The following is an 18,513-nucleotide window of genomic DNA, read 5'->3' on the forward strand; positions in this document are numbered from 1 at the left end:
ATTAAACCATAGCCAAAAATAATCTTATTGTATTAACAATATTATACACACACTTTCAGGATTGCTGAGGAGCTACTTCCTCTATACTATCCCCTGTATTTTTTCTTGTATTTTAAAAATATTTTCTAAGGGTATCCAAGAGAAAAACAATAAAAAATAAGTTCTTTTAAAACGGAGGATTAAGTACTTAAAAATTTAAAGAGAAAATGCCAACATACAGCAATAGAATTGACTGAAAATAATCCATAACATCAGAAGTAGATGAATGAAGAGTGAAGGAGAGATCACTAATCTAGCAAGGTTTGGCAATAAGAAATCCTCTCTACCACATCTATCCTGCCTCAAGTGACAGCAGCTGTCAATTTTAAATATGAAATTTTATGGAAAATCATTAAACCTAATAGTAATGAATCTTAGCACAAAATTTCATAAAAACTGAAAATTATGTTTGTATGTGAGTGTAGCAGAAACTTGCTAACAAGAAAACCGCCAAAAAAGATTAAGTTAAAACAGGGCCTCATTTAGCTTGAACAATTAAAAATTTGAGAAAGATTTGAATAATCTGATGGATGCTTTGGAGAGAATGGTTTTAAGATAAAGAGGATAAGGAATAGATGAGTAATACATTAAGGCAAAGAGAAAGTCAAGAAGATTGAAGAGTGCAAAGACTTACCTACCGATATCTAAATTGCAGAACACTGCAAAACTAAAATTTAATACAGGGATGTATGAATTAGAAGGCCTTGGTATACCTGATAAGACTCTACCTTACATTCAAATTGGAACTGTGTAAAGACACCAGAAAAAAGTTGTACAAATGTAGCAGAGCTACTTCCATAACACCACACAAAAAATATAGGAATTCTGAGGGTTCCCGTATTTCTAGTACAGAATCCAATGGGCATCTAACTAAAACACACAGAACATTCCAGGAATAAAGGAATCTGGGGGATAAAGGAAAGGAGTTATAAATGAGAAACTGGTCTACTCATACAGGGATGATAACTAAATCTAATCTACAACATCAAAGTACATCTAGGTAATGAATGCAAATCTTCCTTACAATTCCTCAGGAGAATGAGGTACTTCGGCCCAGAATATGAGCGATTCAATAATAATCAATAATTTTCCTTTGAGCAGCTAAAATACATGCTAGAACAAATCGCATTTTTCTGATATTACAGAGCCATCTAAGAATAGGATCATATAATCGAGGAAAATCCTTTCCATCTTCAAAGTTCTTTGCCATTTAGAACTTTAATGATACGATAAACGTACAAAAAATATAATACATAATTACTAATGTCAAGGAACTTTCTTTGCAGTAAAACACCTCACAGCGGTAATGTTTGTTTAAATGGCAATACCGCTAACAATAAGGACATGGAATAACCAAACAGAGAATTTAGAACATGACTTAAAGGTCAGAAACCTTTTGGATAAGAACCATTGATGCATATTTGTAACACTACCAACAAAATTAAACCAATAACAACAATAAATAAATATTTTTATATTCAGATTAATGAATTTATTAATTGCGTACAGTAAAAAATGAGGATAAAATAAATAACAAAAACAGACACATTTTAGTTAAACTTGTACATATAAATTGTATGTTAATCTAACATAATTATGTATAATAAATAACACAAAACTAATATTTTTTCAGTTTAAATAATAGAAAAAAAATAACTGTGTAATAATTCAATCACTTAATTGTATTATAGAAAAAGCACTCAACGGTCAGTTAAAAGTAGAAACGGGAATAAAATATAATGATTAGGGTCATTCATATTTGTTTTAAGATTATCATTCATAAATAGATAAAAAGCATAAATTGAGATCAATGTATTAACTGACCCTCATTAAATCATTAATAAAGTATTATATATTTATAACAGATCTACATATTTTTATATTGAAATAAAGAACAGGCTTTCATAAAAAAAATGTTTAATTCCGGGCTTATATTTCCTTTTATATACATACTAAGTTGTAATATATAATAAATAGTACATATATAACTGTTTAATTGTAAAACAGTTGTAATAAGAAACGCTTATAATTAGTAACATAATATCAGTAATAAATATTAGATAAAAACAAACTCACAAACTGTAATAGCAACTAAAGTGTAAATTGTTACCCATTTGCAAATTCCTGTGTTGATTTTTTTGAACTGTTTAATTGCCCTACCTGAGTGAGACTTCTACCTCAGTATATTTCGTATCAAATTTAGATTTTTAGTTAGTTGTTTATACAAACTAAGCGTCTTACCTGAGCTTTTTACAAGTAGCCTATTATTAAATCAGAAGTAAAATAATCGAATATTGTTCAAATTCAGTGGCCTACGGTAAAGGTAAATAGAAACATATTCCAAATAACTCCACTGCGCTCACATCATTTGATATATCTACCTTTACACCAGCGGATCCTACCATTTTGACTTACAGAGCCCTTTTTAGAATCAATTTCTACAGCTGAACTCCCTTAGGCTTACCTAACTGTATGTCTTACAAGATCTAAGACATAATAACTTGCGCTATAATAATCTAGAGTTAATGGCAGTAGAATGATCAAGTCAACAGCTAGAGAAAGCATAAAATAAAATGTTCTGTTCAGAATGTTATTTCTACTTTTTGTTTATTATTGCTCAATTTCATTCAATTTTTATTTATTTTATTTCCCTCGAGTGGCCATAGAGCCCCTGGAAAGTAAACGCAAAGCCAGGGCTCTGCAGAGCACAGGTTGGGAAACACAGCTCTATATTACTGTACCCGCTTAAGAAACTTTCAATACATTAGATTCGTCAATAAACATCAATAATAGTACATAATCAGTACACATAATTGAAATTATAATCTTAACAAAAGCCATATCGGAATGAAATTAATTCACATATGGAAAATAATACTTTCAATCAGACCTCCTCCACTCCTAGTCTTCTACAATGGGTTCTCCCACTTCTACTCTCCTGACGGTACAAATCATAGTACACTATTAGGAACATGCAAACAAATACTATAACACATATCATGTCAATAATAAGACTAATGTTTGTAAGAGACCAACATTAAATGTGCAATCAATGTTAAGTATAAGATGTTAGTGTGGGTTAGTAAAAGGTTAAATTCTATAAATTATTTTATTTCAGGAATTTAAAGAAAAGGTATCTACATTTACTTAAAATCAATCATAAAACTTAAATTACACAGTTGATATAACAAAAATCTGATTACATCAGGCTGCCTAAAACGATTGCAAAAGAGGCAGTTGGTGCAAATAATAAAATAATTACTGAGTAACAAACATGTCTTTATTATAAGTTGATGTGCAAATTTTATCATGATGGAAAATTTAAAGGGTGTGAACTAAAAGGACAAGATAAGTCTCGATTACTTAAATAACTATGAAAATAGAATATGAATTTTTTCATGCTGTTAAGTGTTGTCAATTGAACTCCAAGCACCAAACTCCTTTAACCAAATGAGCATTCAAATCCAACACCTTAAATATAATCGCACCAAATTTGTACACAAAACTCTTTTCATAAACTCTGTGTAAGTGTATGTTTGTGTGGTGCGTGCATGTGCATCAACCTGAAAACTAGATTGACATAAATCTGCCATGCCGTACAAAGACTAGATGGCACTAGATCAAAAGTGATGGAGCAAGAAGACTAGTTGTTTTCTGTTCAAAAACGCATGCACAAACCAGTGATAGATATATTAGCATCATAAAATGATATATTAGTCAAAAAATTAAAAAATGTGATGAAAGAGTTAGCTAAAAAAAAATTGTCTTGAGAAGCAGTGCTGTAAATTTACTGAGATAGAAGATGTTAAAGCTCCATCTGAAAAATTTCCCTTTTATTATTTATACTTAGGGATCCAATCTGTAAATCAACTAAATTCGATTCTAAAACTATCGTTTTGTCTTACAACGAACAAACAATAAAAATGGTGCTATGATTATTATAATTAAATGATTATAATAGAAAATAAATTTATAAACATATACGGATAAGTCTATAAGACTATACTATATTAAAGTCTCACTTAAATGTACCTGTTTTAAAATTTTGAATAACCTAAATTCAACAAAGTGAATTTGAATAAAAATTGTTTACCATACAGTTTCCTGTTACAGTTCTCGTAAAAATAAAGCTGTTCTGGGAATATGGTACAGTTATTCTAACTAGTAAGACTTTAGCCGAAATGTAAGTGTAATTTTGATACTGATCTTAAATTGAATCATTGAAAAACACAACTCAAATTTCAAAGTATTTTGACACGACTGCCTAAAAAGGAGTATATGTTCATGATATAGGTATGTTCATTTGTTCTACTGTAGCAGCTCAATGGTCTTACCAATTTAGATAAATGACCCCACATTGGAATTCTTACATTAGGGGGAGTGTTATAGGTTATATAAATATACCAGGTGATATTTAAGTATAAAGAGGTTTATCTGAGAAATATTTGGAGGCAGATGAAGTGGGGTTCTACATAGTTAAAAAACAAATCTGCATTATGGTGAGTTTTTAATTTTTGTTACCATCTTGAATAATACTTAATTATAAATAGGAAGGTGGGAAATATGATACAAATTCCAATTAAAAATTTTTATATTTAATATTTTTTTTTTTTTTTTTTAATAGGAAGGTGGAAATATGATACAAATTTCAATTTAAAATTTTACAAGAAAAACAATAGTGAAAACCGTTTTTCTGTTAATACCTACATTATCAAGTTACAAGCATTCAAAGTTGCAATAATGGAAAAATCGTGTTAATAAAATGAATTAAAACATGGTGCATGGAGAATTTTATTGCATTTTACATTCATAATGTATATAATAATGAACTTTAAACAGTGCTATGATATTGATAATAATGAACAATAACTAATAATTAACAACACAAAAAAAAATTAACGGCTATATTAACTAATATTATTTACTTTAAATATTACAATATTTATTTTAAAATTTTAAATAAATGTTTTTGATTGTAAATTACTAATGATATAAATTTTGAAATCATACAATTCTGCAATAAATCTTTAAAATGCTTCCCCTCTACAGCTTGGCAGTGAGCTAACCTCAAGTCATATCTGTTTATAACTTGTTGTATTACATCTGGTGGTACACAAGCAGATTTGTCAATTATTCTTGTTTTCAATTTGTCAATGTCAGCAGGTTTTGTTTTCTAAACACCACATTTCGATACCCCCAAAAAAAGTAATCCAGAGGAGACAGGTCTGGGAATCTGAGAGGCCACTCTATGGCTCCTTTATGACCTATCCCATGATTTGGAAATTGTTCATTTAAAATTTGACATGCCCTTAGATAATATTGAGGTGGTGCATTTCTTTCTGAAATCATACATTATTATTTAATTAAACATTTTCATTCAACATTTTCTGGAATATTTGGTAAAATCCTACCAGCTAACAAGTTGGAGTAAGCATCTCCTGTAAAATTTATATCTAAAATAAATAATATAATGACTGATGATTCCCATCCAAACGTTCACTTTCTGAGGGTGTATATGAGCTTACAACATCCATCTGGGATTATTATGACTCCAATATCAACGGTTTTGCTTATTCACGTGGCCATTTAATGTAAATGTCACTTCATCAGGAAATATTATTGAACAAGAAAAATTTGCGTCTACGCATAATTTTTGCATTATAATATCACAATACTCAACTTGACTGTCAAAATCTTCTTCCGAAAGTTCTTGCACCAGGTGTTGCTTATAAAGTGAAATTTATTTGTGTTAAGAATATTTTGAACTGAAAAATAATTGATGTCATGTTGGACAATAGCTCTCTAGATTGATGAATGAGGGTTTTCAACAAAGGTCTGCAATATGATTAATGACTTTGCATCAGTTGTGACAGTTCTTAGTCTACTGGTGCAAGGACGATTCTTTACATTACTGGTTTCTTAAAATCGCTGTACTGGGTAGATCACAGTCTATTTAGTTATTGGTTCTCTGTTTGGAAATTTATTATTAAATAAATTACATATCTCTTGTAAAGGTATTGATTAATTCCATACTCAATTCCAAAACTTGTTGACACACCCTCTCACATTCTGTCAGTTGCCATTATTATAGAGTCGAGTACACATATTATGTCAACTTGTCTAAAACAAAGTGCAGCAATTGAATTTTTCACACTGGAAAAAGACAACATTAATAACACTCATCTTCTGGTTGCCACTTATAGTGATGAAACCATTGATCCAAGTACTGTGAATAGGTGGGGCAATAAAATTTCATTCATTAGAAGCTGGTAAAGCAAATATTGAGGATGAACCTCACAGTGGTCAACCGGTTTCTGTGACTATGAGAAGCGCCAAAAGTGAATGGATGAACCGATTAAAAATGAGCATTATATCAAACAACACATCTCCACCAAGATAGGCAGGCGTATCGAAAGAACAATAGGAAACATTATTGTACTCCTGAATTACTGCAAAACTTGTTCACAGTGGGTATAACCACTGAGGCTATTGTGAAGTTGAAATTTGGACCTATTCCATATTCATCAGATTTGGTGCTCTGTGAATTTTACTTTTTTATGAAAATAAAGAGAGATATTAAGAGTACTCATTTCACCACAGATGATGTGAACTGAAGATTACATTGAGGTTGCAGATCAAGGAAAGACCCCAGCATTCTTTAGTGAGGAATGAGAAGACTGATTCACATCGGAAGAAGTATATAGATGAAAATGGTACGAAGGAGAAAAATAAATCTAAGTTTCTGTAGTAATAAAATGCAACTTCTATGGCAAATTTGTTTTATTTGGATATTGTTTTTCATTAGCAAGATATGAGCTAATATGCATTACATCTCAGCCGACTCTCGTAGTTAATTAACCGTTGTTTGATTCTTTGTTTTATTTTTAAATATCTGTTTGCACACAAATTCAATTCAACTGTGCTGAACATTTGAATGAGTGTAACAGGATTTAATGAGTAAATAAATAAAACCTTTCATTTAGGTGTCTGATCTACATTATCTACTTCGGTTTAACCCTTTGCGATATATACTAACAATTGCTATGGGTCCTGAATAAGGCAACAAACCACTCTAACTTCTCTTACCGCTTACAAGCTCAGTTCTTATATGGATTGAATGCATGCTTAATCAATTTTCTACCTTTAATTATCCCTGAAATTTTTTCTCCGGATACATACCAAAAAAGGGATCAGCTAGTCATGCAACCCTGAAGAGGTAATCGCTCTAGTAATAGTCTTTTAGAAGAAACCTAATACTGGACTGCTTCCTATTTATTTATACCACAAATGATCCAAATGAGGAATATCATATATAAAGTCCAGCCTCCTATTACTTCTGTAATATAATCTAACCAAAAAATACTATTATTCTTTCAATTTTATGCATAATTAATTTTATGACTCATTTATATGTAAATCCACAAAAGCTGTTAATATATGATGAACTTCAAACTTCACAATAGTGAATGAAAATCTAAAATTCATCTTTCAAACCGGTCATTTATTTTCTCAACACGCAACTGAATTTATGAGAGTTCCCTATGTTATTTGAAAAATAATAAAATTACTCCAAAATATTCTAATAAAATAAGCAGTAGCATTAAATTATAACAAGATTTGATTTAATATACGTACTAAATATTAACAGAATTTTTATTATTTTCTTTTACAGACTAATAGTATGTTACCTACAACAGTATATGAACAGATACAAAACTTGAAATACAGTTGGGAGTCTGTGATTGATCAAATGACAAGAAAAATCGAAATGCTTGAATCGAAAATTGCTAGAATGGATACAGCAAATCAATTAAGACTAGAAAAACTAACAGAGGTAATTAGTATTTTAATGAAAACATTAATTGTGATTTGAGTAACATAAAAAAAAAATTACACTATATCACATGTTCTTAAAACCAATATGTTATTATCTATATAAATAAATCAGACTATCTGGGTGTGTGTACTGATGTTTGCTTAAAACTACTGGACTGAACTTTGCTTAAATTTCTAGGCTTTTATGAATAAGTCAGTTGATCTAAATAATTTTTACAACCGTGTATTTAACTATGATGATGATGTTAGTATAAATTTATCCAGACAACTAGGTAGGTATATTTTCTTTTTCTGTTTAGCCCTCATAACCGCCATAAGGTATTACGTCAGAGAATGAATGGAGATGATATGTATGAATGTAAAATGAAGTGTAGTCTTATACAGTCTCAGGTCGACCATTCCTGAAAAGTGTGTAAAACACACTAAGCACACTGGTATTATCCAGACAACACCATTATTGAGTGAGCAGTGAAGTCTACAGAGAACTTCTCATATTTTATATCATAAATCTAAAGTAGTAAATTTTTATTAACCGGCTGTATCATGCTCTAAGAAAAATAACTGATTTATTTTAGTGTTCAACCCTATCACTTCTACAAACACGTACATAATTTCATTATTAGATGTCAGCTGCTTATTATTAATTAATTTATTTACTTATCTATCTGTCATTATAATTTATTTGAAGTACTTCTACATTATTACTTATATTTTTATTACTGTTAGGTATCAAATAGTTATCACCACTTGATAAAAATATAGTGTTTTGGTAATAAGCTTTACCTGAATGACAATTTGGATTCATTTCCAAAGTAATAATTATTTCAATCTATTAATTTTACAGATTCTACATAATTTTATCAAAAACATTATATTTATGATTATTTATATATGTCCTTTATATATTTATTATGAATATGACTTAATGGACTTAACATAATAAAAAATCCTTATTTTCAGGCAGTAAATTCAAGGGAGATAAAGGAGGAACTTTCAACTGAACAATTATCAAGAAAGCTGGATTTCAGTTACGAAAAAATAAATCATAAATTAAACTATATGGAAACAAGATTGGATGCAACTCTCAACAAAATGCAGGTTAAGTCAGTATTAATTTATTATACAACATTCATATAAAACAAAAAAACTGATTATAAATTATATGAACAGGCAATCTTGAAATTAATGTGTTTGCCAATATATAATCTATGGAAATCAATTATAAGGGACTATTAAAATATAAACTCGTTTCAAAAACTGGATATTAAAGAAAACATTATTAACAAAATTAGCATATTTTGAATCCATATAAAAATCAAGAGTTTTTAGAAAAAAGATAGAACCATGAATATGAATTGTTTATGCAGAAAAATTGATAAAATGATTTATGAGGCATGTACCACACTATACATGATGCATGTTCCCCCTGACTGCCTACATTAGTCAAACTCTCACAGAAAATTAATATTATGAGTAACAGAACAATTTAAACAAATTTATCTGGGAAGAACTACAATAAAATTATAAAAGTACTACTACGTAGTTAAAGAAGCTATTAAGAACTTCAAAAAATTAAATGATTAAAAATTGATAAATGGCAGTCGTTCAAAATCTTTATTGTAAAACTTCTTATAAAACACATACTTCAAAGAAAAATTTAATTTTTAATATTCAGAAAATGATATATCTCACTTATAATAGACAATAACTGAAAGATAATTTTTTATAAAATTTTTGTTGTCATGTCAACACACATGTGCGCACGCACACACACACACACACACACACACAAATAGCTGCCATGTAACGATGAGCTTGGATGATCAACCCGCACGTTACTGCTAGACTGTTGTTCTCTGAAACATTGGCATGATTACTCATATATTAGTAGCATGTTGTTTACGAAGCAACGTATTTTCATTTGTTAACAGTATTCAGAAAGTGACAATGTTTCAAATACAAAACTATTATTTTTATTTTATTTTTGTTTCTCTTTTGGTTTTCATGTATATAAAGTTCAGTTTTGTGGTTCTACCTCTCGGTATGGTTCTTTTGGCATGTGTGGTGTATTCTGTTAAATAGTGAATTAATTAATCTACAATACAATATTTCCTAGAAAGTTTTTATAGTGGTTCATGATTCAAATTTTTCAAGTAGTTTGTTCGCATGTCAAATAATTATGCTGAATTTAAGAATACTGTGAAAGGTAAAAAACGTCTAAGACAGGTGCATGAAACAGTAAACAGTGTGTATGATTTCATGAAGGAAGAATTTTTAGCTGTAGTAAAATTAAAAAAATGACAAGCACTTAATTGCTATACAGAAGTGTGAAGAGAGAACCGCAGATGCCTGTGGCATTTCCAGAACTAAGCCTAAGAAAAGAAAAAATAGAACTTCTTCAATCCGAGACTTAGAATCCATAATGTTCGTTCCGTCACGCCGATAAAGAAATGTTCTAGATCAGTTACTGAATTAGATGATTTTAATAAAGGTGTGGTTAGATGAAATGAGAATGAATTTTACTCAAAGATAGGGGAGCTACCAACAGTTAACAAACTCAGTAAAGAATTGAAAATTAAAATTAATTTTAGCTGAAATGAAACTAGTTTAAGAAGAATTTTGGAAGAATTAGATAGTGGCTTAAAACAGAAAAAAAAATGAAAATTCTAGTTGAAAAACATGATATTATGCAAAAAAGGATTTTTTCATATTTGCAGGCAATCAGTGATTTCAGAAATTGTAACCAGGCAATTGTATAATTAGATGAATTCTTATGTTTTATAATCTCATTCAATGGTAAAATCATGGGCTGACAGCAAGGGTGCAGGACTCCATTTATCAATAAATAAAGGTGAACGCTTTATTTATTACGCCAGAGGTGAAACTGGCTTTATTCCAAACGCAATGTTAACTTGGACAGCCAAATCAAAAAGTGGTGATTACCATCATAGCATGAATACTAAAAATTATTTGAAATGGACTGAAGAAAAATTAGTTCCTAACCTTCCTCCTGAGTCTGTAGTAGTTATTGACAATGCTCGTATCATAATAGTCTTTCCAAAAAACTTCCAGTGTCATCAAGCAAGAAACAAGACATGATTGTTTTGCTACAAAAACATCGTATTCCATTTTCATCTCAAATGCTTAAACCGAAATTGTATTAATTAAGTTGAACAAAAGTAACAGAAAACTATACAGATGTGATGAATTGTAAAGAAACAGGCATCAAGTTCTGCGGCTTCCACCTTACCATCCTGATTTTAATCCAATCGAGATGGTATGGTCAGAGGTAAAACACAACATTCAAGATGTCAGAAGTGCAGAAACTGTGTGAAAATAAAATGAATTTGATGAGCGACAAACATTAGAAGAAACCTTACTGTGAAAAGATTCAAAAAATCAAAGTTGAATATTGGAGTCAAGAATCATTAATAGATTCTCTGACAGAATCTTTCATTGTCTTTTTATGCAGAGATAGTGACAATTACACTGAAGATGACAGTGAGGAAAGCGTTCTAGCTGAGGAATTAAATGGATAATTCATTTTCCAGTAAATAATTAAAGTTACAGAAATAACCACCTATTGCAACATTTACAAAGTAATTATTAATAGATAATGTTTTGTCAACTGTTATTACATTTTACAATGTACAGTACAGAATTAGCCAACTGAATTTCATTTCAAAATTGTTGCATTCATTTGTTAAAAATAGAACAATTATTTGGTAAGGGGATTACTAAGAGTGAGGAACATGTTTTTTAATCATCACAACTCCAAGCTTGCTGTTACTTGTAGGCAACTGTACATACATTTATTATACATATATATAATAAATGGTATTCATTTTTTTAAATTTCTACATTATGTTCCTATTAGGATATAGTTTTCTTCTTTTTTTTTTAAACAAAGAGTTAAGCACAGTAAAACTTATAGTAACTTTAATGTTTAAATGTTTATACATTAATAAAGAGACAATTAAGCAAGCTTCTACACATTTGTACTTATTTTGCAGAATACTCTTGATAGTGGAATTGGTCGTATTGAATCTCGTCAAACTGAACTCGATAATGGGCTTACAGAGATAAGTCAATCGGTTGAAGAAATAAAATCATTAACAATACAAATGGAAGATAAACATAATAGTACACAAAAATCAGTTCAACAACATTTACAGGTAAGTTAATACATATTGAAATACTATTTTCCTTAGCTTTGATATAAAATAATGAATATAGAATAATTATGGATTTTAATAACAATAAAAAGGAATAACAAAATATTTAACAATTTCTAAATTATTCTTATTCAAACTATAAGTATTCACCAAATATTGACATAAATTAGTTTAAATTGAAATATTCATTACAGAAAATGTTTGTCAAAAAATAAATTAATTAGAATGCTACAGCTTGTCTATTCTGCAATGACCTCAAAACAACTCTCACCAAACAATTGTCTGATTTTTTTTTTTACAGTCTAAAGTTTTTATAGAAATTTCAGTGACATAACCTAACCATTGCTAAGTCTTTATTCTAAATGTACTTCAGTATTTTTAATTCAATATTAAGTTTCAAATATCCTCGGAAAAATTTATTTGGAAAAAACCAGTAAATCATCATTTTTAATTAATGATTTACACTAACTAATAAACAAATACTAATTCAATAGTTACAAAAGACCTTTATTTTATGTTGTGGGTATTCCTGCATGTTATCTTCAAAAAATGAACTTTCATTTCATTTATTTTTTATGAAATTTCTTTTTATAGAGATATTCTTTCTCTAATTTTAAAAAAAACAACTCAATATTCCTATTCTATGAGAAAATTTAAACAAAAAAATTATCAACAATAATGATAACACAAACCGTCGTGCCTTATTTAGTGTTTTGTTATTACCCTTTTAAATGGCCAAGACCAAAGTTTGAAATATTTTAGGTAGATTTCATAAGAAAGCTACCTATTGTAATGGGTACAATGATTCGACTTCTGGAAAATTTTGACACATCTTTGTGTTTCACATCCCCAGACCCCGAAACCACTGTCAGGTCAAAAGTTTATATACACATTTATATTTATATTAATCCAATCAAACCTAAGTACAGAATAATAATTATTATTCTTGTACTTATTACTTATTATTCTTGTGCCTAAGTACAGAATAATATAATTTGTATAGTGGAGAGGAATATGATTCTTGAAAGGATCGATTTTAGAAAAAAAATATATATATATATATTTATTTCACTTTCCTGTGGATAAGATAACTGCTGTAATTTTGCGCCAATCACTTTCAAATTGATACACAAAATATAACGACCCAAAATCCCAGTCAAGTTCGTTGATGGGCAAAATCGAACCATGGGGATGGAAATGGGGGGGACTTTTTAAAAAAAAAAATATTGCTATAACTTTCTTGTTAAGTAAAATATTGAATTCATTTAAAGTTCCTACTATTCTTTGGATAAAGGCCTAAAACTTATCTAAGTAAAGTTTTTTGATATCACCAACCATTATTGGTCTTGGGGTGGAAAAAATGGGGTTTTGAATACAAAAAAAAAAATCATTCCTCCCTTAACAGTATCAAATCTGTTTAAAGTGGTCGTTATTTCTCTAAACATTACCTAAAAATTTTGTCTGAAACAATTTTTGATATGACTAACCCTTATGGTAAGAGAAGACCAAAATATTGCTGGAATTAAAAGAAACTGGGGCTTATCATTGTATGCTAAACATATGAAATTTTTTCCACATGCAACCATTGTCATACTGAATAAATTTTGAAGTTCTTTTTAACTTTAAGGTGGAATCTATTTTATCTCCTATATGCACTGGTGAAACCTACCTTCACCTTCTGGCATGCCGAAAGGGATTTTTTTAAGTCTCTAATTTAATATGTGTAGCCTACTGAGGACTATGCGAAGCAATATTACTTTCATTTCTATTTCTTCTGGATACTTTCTTTCCTGGTCAATCTAATAGTTCATGCTTTCTCTCCTCTTGGTAACCCTAACAATCTGTATCAATTCTACAAACATGATTTTATTTTGTACTATTTCTTCAGATGTTTTCATTTCTTTTAGGTCTTTTTGAACCACTGAGATTTAATTTATTTCAGTTTTTTTTTATGATTGAAGGTTTGTTTATTGAGCCTGTTACCATTCGTTTTCATACACTGGTAGAAGAATTAGCTCTTCTTTTTCTGATGATATCAGAAATCATTTTCTCATTTCATTTTATTTGTAAAGATATTTCTTGCTTCTGAATTTGTATTTGTTTTCAACTATTTTTTTTAATTGGTCCTAGGATTTTTCTTATAATTTTCCTTTCCTTATCTTATTGCATTTATTTCACCTGATTTCAAAGTGAAGATGAATTATAATGAATTTAGGCCTTCTGGTTTTATTGTCATATTGTAATGCCTTAATTGAGGTGTTCGGTTTGCTGTAAATATCTTTTATTAATTTGAAGCTAACTCCATTTTTATTGTTCCTGTTTGACTAACTTATTTATCTAAAGCATTGAATTTTGAATTATTTTTCACAGCTTTCCAAATTTCATATTTAGAGACTTAGGAGAATCTTAGACATTTGTAATGAATACGGTCTTTTTGAAGGAAATATTTAGCTTTACTATTTCTTTTAGGTTACTTGTTCTACTGCCGTTTGAAATTCTTCAAGAAAACCGCAACATTGTCGGCAATGGCTAAACAGTCAATTCCAATTCCTTTGAACTTCAGACCTAATTTTTTCCGCTGATGAGTTCCAATTTGTTTTAACTTTTTTCACATTCTATTACTTTTTGTAAGATACAGTTAAAACAAGTTTATGTTTAATTAACATAAGAAAAATTTTAATACTACTGTTATCTAATAAACAGTAAAAATAAAATTTATTGGTTTTAACAGTATCAAAATGCATTTATTAACCCATTGTTAATAAATTAACCTAACATTAACATTAAACAATCAACAGTAAGAAGGTTTATGATTTTTAATGTAGTTTCTTTCATAAATCACTCTGTCATGATCAACAGAACAAGCATTTAAATATTAGTTATAAAATGCATAATTAAGCACACCCACATTATGCATTTTATAACTTCTTCAAAGTTTCAGAACATTTTATTTTACTTTGCAACTCTTAAATCCTAACATTAAATTATTATATAATTATTCATTTGTTTTCACTCACACCTGATATTATTCTTTCTATAAATGGCTTAAAATTTCATCTAATCATAACAATTTCTTTTTGTTCTCTAAATTAATATACATTAACAACAGTTTTAAATACAACTTTGAATTATCATTTCCATTAATGACAAAATTTTTTAACACGTTTTTTACTTCCTATAACAGTGTATAATTCACGTCTAAAAAACATTTTCCTTAAGTACAATATTTTATTACATTTTTTAATCATTTTTCTATTCTTTTTTTATTGCTTTGTTTTCCAATCTTTAACAAATATTTTCTACAGTTTATGGTTATCTTGGACACCTTTTATTACACCTTCTACAAGTTTTATATGGCAATACATAATATGTTTCAGTTCTTTTCTTTGTGCGATATGCACTCAATCTATCATAAAAAATGTTGATATGCTCAAAAATCTTCAAGTATTTCAACTGTTTGTTATACTTATTATTACATACATTCTCAAGATTCACCTAGCTTCATAAAGTATTCTTTCACTCAAATTTGCCCCATATAAACACTTAATTCCTTTCTTATCTTAGTTTACATCTGTTCTGATTTAGTCAATCCTCTGCTAGCAAACCCGTAAACCTGATGCTCACACCATCTTCATAAAGTTCAAGCCCCCCCCCATATTAATTATTGATTCGTTCAACAAGATTTGTATATTGCAATCTTATATATTAGAGATTTTATCCATTGGGCAACATATTTTTGGCTTTCTGGATGCAGACCCACAAGCAGAAATAAACTCATTAAATCAACTTGACGTGTATTTTATTCCATAAAAATTCATTAGAAGTCTATCTATTCTGTCTGGTTCAAAGATTCTTTTATTAACTGAAAAGCAACAAACATATTTTATTCTCACAGTTTGCTTGCTTTAACTCCTAATATTAGTGCGATTTTAAACAGTTAAAGACTGTTCTCTATTACGTTTTTATTTAACAATTTATCATTCCCTTTAGCATAGCCTCTTTCATATTGTACAGTTTGGATATGTAACAAGATAACAAAAACTTTTTTTTTAAATTTATCAATTTATTTGAAAATATATTAAAACTTTATTAAATATAGCGATTAAAATTATTTCTGGGTCTTCGTTTTGTTTTGTTACATTTAGTGCCGTATTTCTGATTCGCCCATAAATTTTCTTTATATTTATTACTCCTATTCATATGGACATTTTCCGCATTTATCTTTCAACTCTATACTTGTTTATATATGTTTCGATTTAAGTTTAAAATTAATTTAATTAAATCAAAGTATATAGTTTTCTTAAAAATTAATCCATACACCAACAAAATAATGAAAAGTTAGAAGACCTTGAAAGAAAAATAGTAAGAAGATCTAATAAAGTGATTACAGATTTTTACAATTTATCCACACTGCTAAGCTGTAAATAGTGCTAACAAGATTGCTCTGTTTCTTAATCTGTAACTGAAATTTATGTTAGTCTAAGGCAATATGCAACTATTACAAATTAAGAATACGTGGTGTAAATTTGACAGCCTTTATTTATCAAATGTATGAGAATGATGGTAAGAATTCAAAATAAATTCCTTAGGAATCTAAAAACAAAATTTTAATATGAACTACTCTTTAATTTTCTCGACTTAAGTCTTAAGCCAGTTTTATCTGAAGTTCAATTTTTAATCTTATTGATCATTAAATGGCTTGTTCTTAATAATAAATTTCATATTCTAGAATTTATCAGTTTGGTAAATCCCTATTTATAAATGCTCGAATACAAAAATATATATATGAATATATAAAAAATATATAAAATAAAATAATATATATATATATATATATATATATATATATATAATTGAAATTAATCTTTTTAAGATTCCTCTGTACTGTAAAATTTTAAATTCTACTAACATAAAACTCCTAGGTACAGACTATTGAGATGACATCTCTTAATTTTATTATGATAATACTTACTTTATCATGATTGAATTTATTTTATTAAAATGCACATCGAAATAAAAATATTTAAAATGTATAACTAAAATAAAACCATGCACATGTTGTAATGTTCATCACAGTACTTAATATTATAATGAAATTTATGTATTCATATTATATATATAATTACTCGTGTTTCATTTTTTAGGGACACTCATTATAATTCATACTTCCATTAGTAGTCTAAATTCTGTAATTTTTCCTTTTTCTGGCACTTCCTTTTAAATGTAAAGTAGAACGTTGCTAGTGTAAGAATTTTTATTTTTTAATTAGCTCTAGTTACTCTGTATAACATTTAATATGATTAATAAATATAAAATTAACTCTGAATGAAAATCCCATTTTTTCTTCTCATTTGTTGTATCTGGTAAAAATTTATCGGTTTTTTTTCTTTACCTAGTTTATTTCATATTAAAAAATCAGGAAAATAAATAACATGACATATATAAATTCTGTTGATTTAATTTTTAAATCTATTGTTAATCTATTTGACTTGTCTACAAAATCATTTTTAGTCACCCATATTTTCTTATTTTTATTACTAACATCATCGTTAAATATACTCATTGTTTGTTTTAATACTGATAATGTTTTGAATGTTTTTTGTTTAAAAAATGTTTGGTTTTCCCTTTTTTTACACTGAACTCAGTTTTATATTAGGTAGATTTAAAAAAAAACTACCTTCGTAATGCGTACCATGATTTGACTTCCAGAAAATTTTGACATATCTTCGTGTTTCATATCCCCCAGACCTCAAAACCACTGTCAAAACTTTATATATAGTGTTTCTAAAATGGTGGCTAATTATAATTTTTCAGATTCTACTTGTAAAACCAAACAAAAATATCCTAGGAAAAATGGCAATTTCTCCTTCATTCTTTCCCTGTCCCGCCATTTGGTTATTGTTATATAAAAATTATTATCTACGTTCGGATAGATCAATCACATCAATATTTGATAAGCGTCTTGGTAATAAAGTTTTAAAATTAACAACAAATCAGGACTTAAATACCTTCGCAAATGACAAAATGGTGCCCATGTTCATTTTTCAATCCGTTATATCTCCATTAATATTAGTTTTATTAAAATTTATGATATTTGCTAAAATATTAAGCCTTTTATTTTGAACAAAATGAATTTAATATTTTTGATTTGATAATAAATAGTTGAGTTATGGAAGAAAATTGATGTTGTAATATTGTGTCATAATTATTACTTCTATTATTGTCAGAAAATTATAACTTAATCTGATACTACTTTACAATACTAGAATTACGAATAAATAAAAACAATTAATATTTCATTAAATTGAACGTAAAGTTGAGGATATGAAAACAGACACATAATTACATCAATTTTCTGCCATAACTTGACTATTTGTTAACTAACTTTCAAAAGTAAAATGTCTTTTTGTTCAAAATAAAAGGCTTAATATTTTAGCTAATAACATAAATTCTGATAAAACTA

At 28.3% G+C, this 18,513-nt stretch overlaps 2 protein-coding genes across 4 annotated transcripts in view; one reads left to right on the top strand and one right to left on the bottom strand.

Moving 5' to 3' along the window:
- LOC142331791 (Golgi-associated PDZ and coiled-coil motif-containing protein-like) overlaps positions 1 to 18,513 on the bottom strand; it is a 138,063-nt gene that overhangs the window by 61,253 nt on the left and 58,297 nt on the right. The gene's annotated exons all lie outside the window — the stretch shown is intronic.
- LOC142331790 (uncharacterized) overlaps positions 1 to 18,513 on the top strand; it is a 46,414-nt gene that overhangs the window by 10,923 nt on the left and 16,978 nt on the right. The window contains exons 2-4 of the mRNA XM_075377903.1: positions 7,712 to 7,873; positions 8,836 to 8,973; positions 11,889 to 12,050. Of these exons, the coding sequence (XP_075234018.1) occupies positions 7,712 to 7,873; positions 8,836 to 8,973; positions 11,889 to 12,050 (462 nt within the window). The remainder of the gene's footprint in view (positions 1 to 7,711; positions 7,874 to 8,835; positions 8,974 to 11,888; positions 12,051 to 18,513) is intronic.

This window comes from Lycorma delicatula, chromosome 10 (genome assembly GCF_047948215.1).
Source record: "Lycorma delicatula isolate Av1 chromosome 10, ASM4794821v1, whole genome shotgun sequence".
Lineage (NCBI taxonomy): Eukaryota > Metazoa > Arthropoda > Insecta > Hemiptera > Fulgoridae > Lycorma > Lycorma delicatula.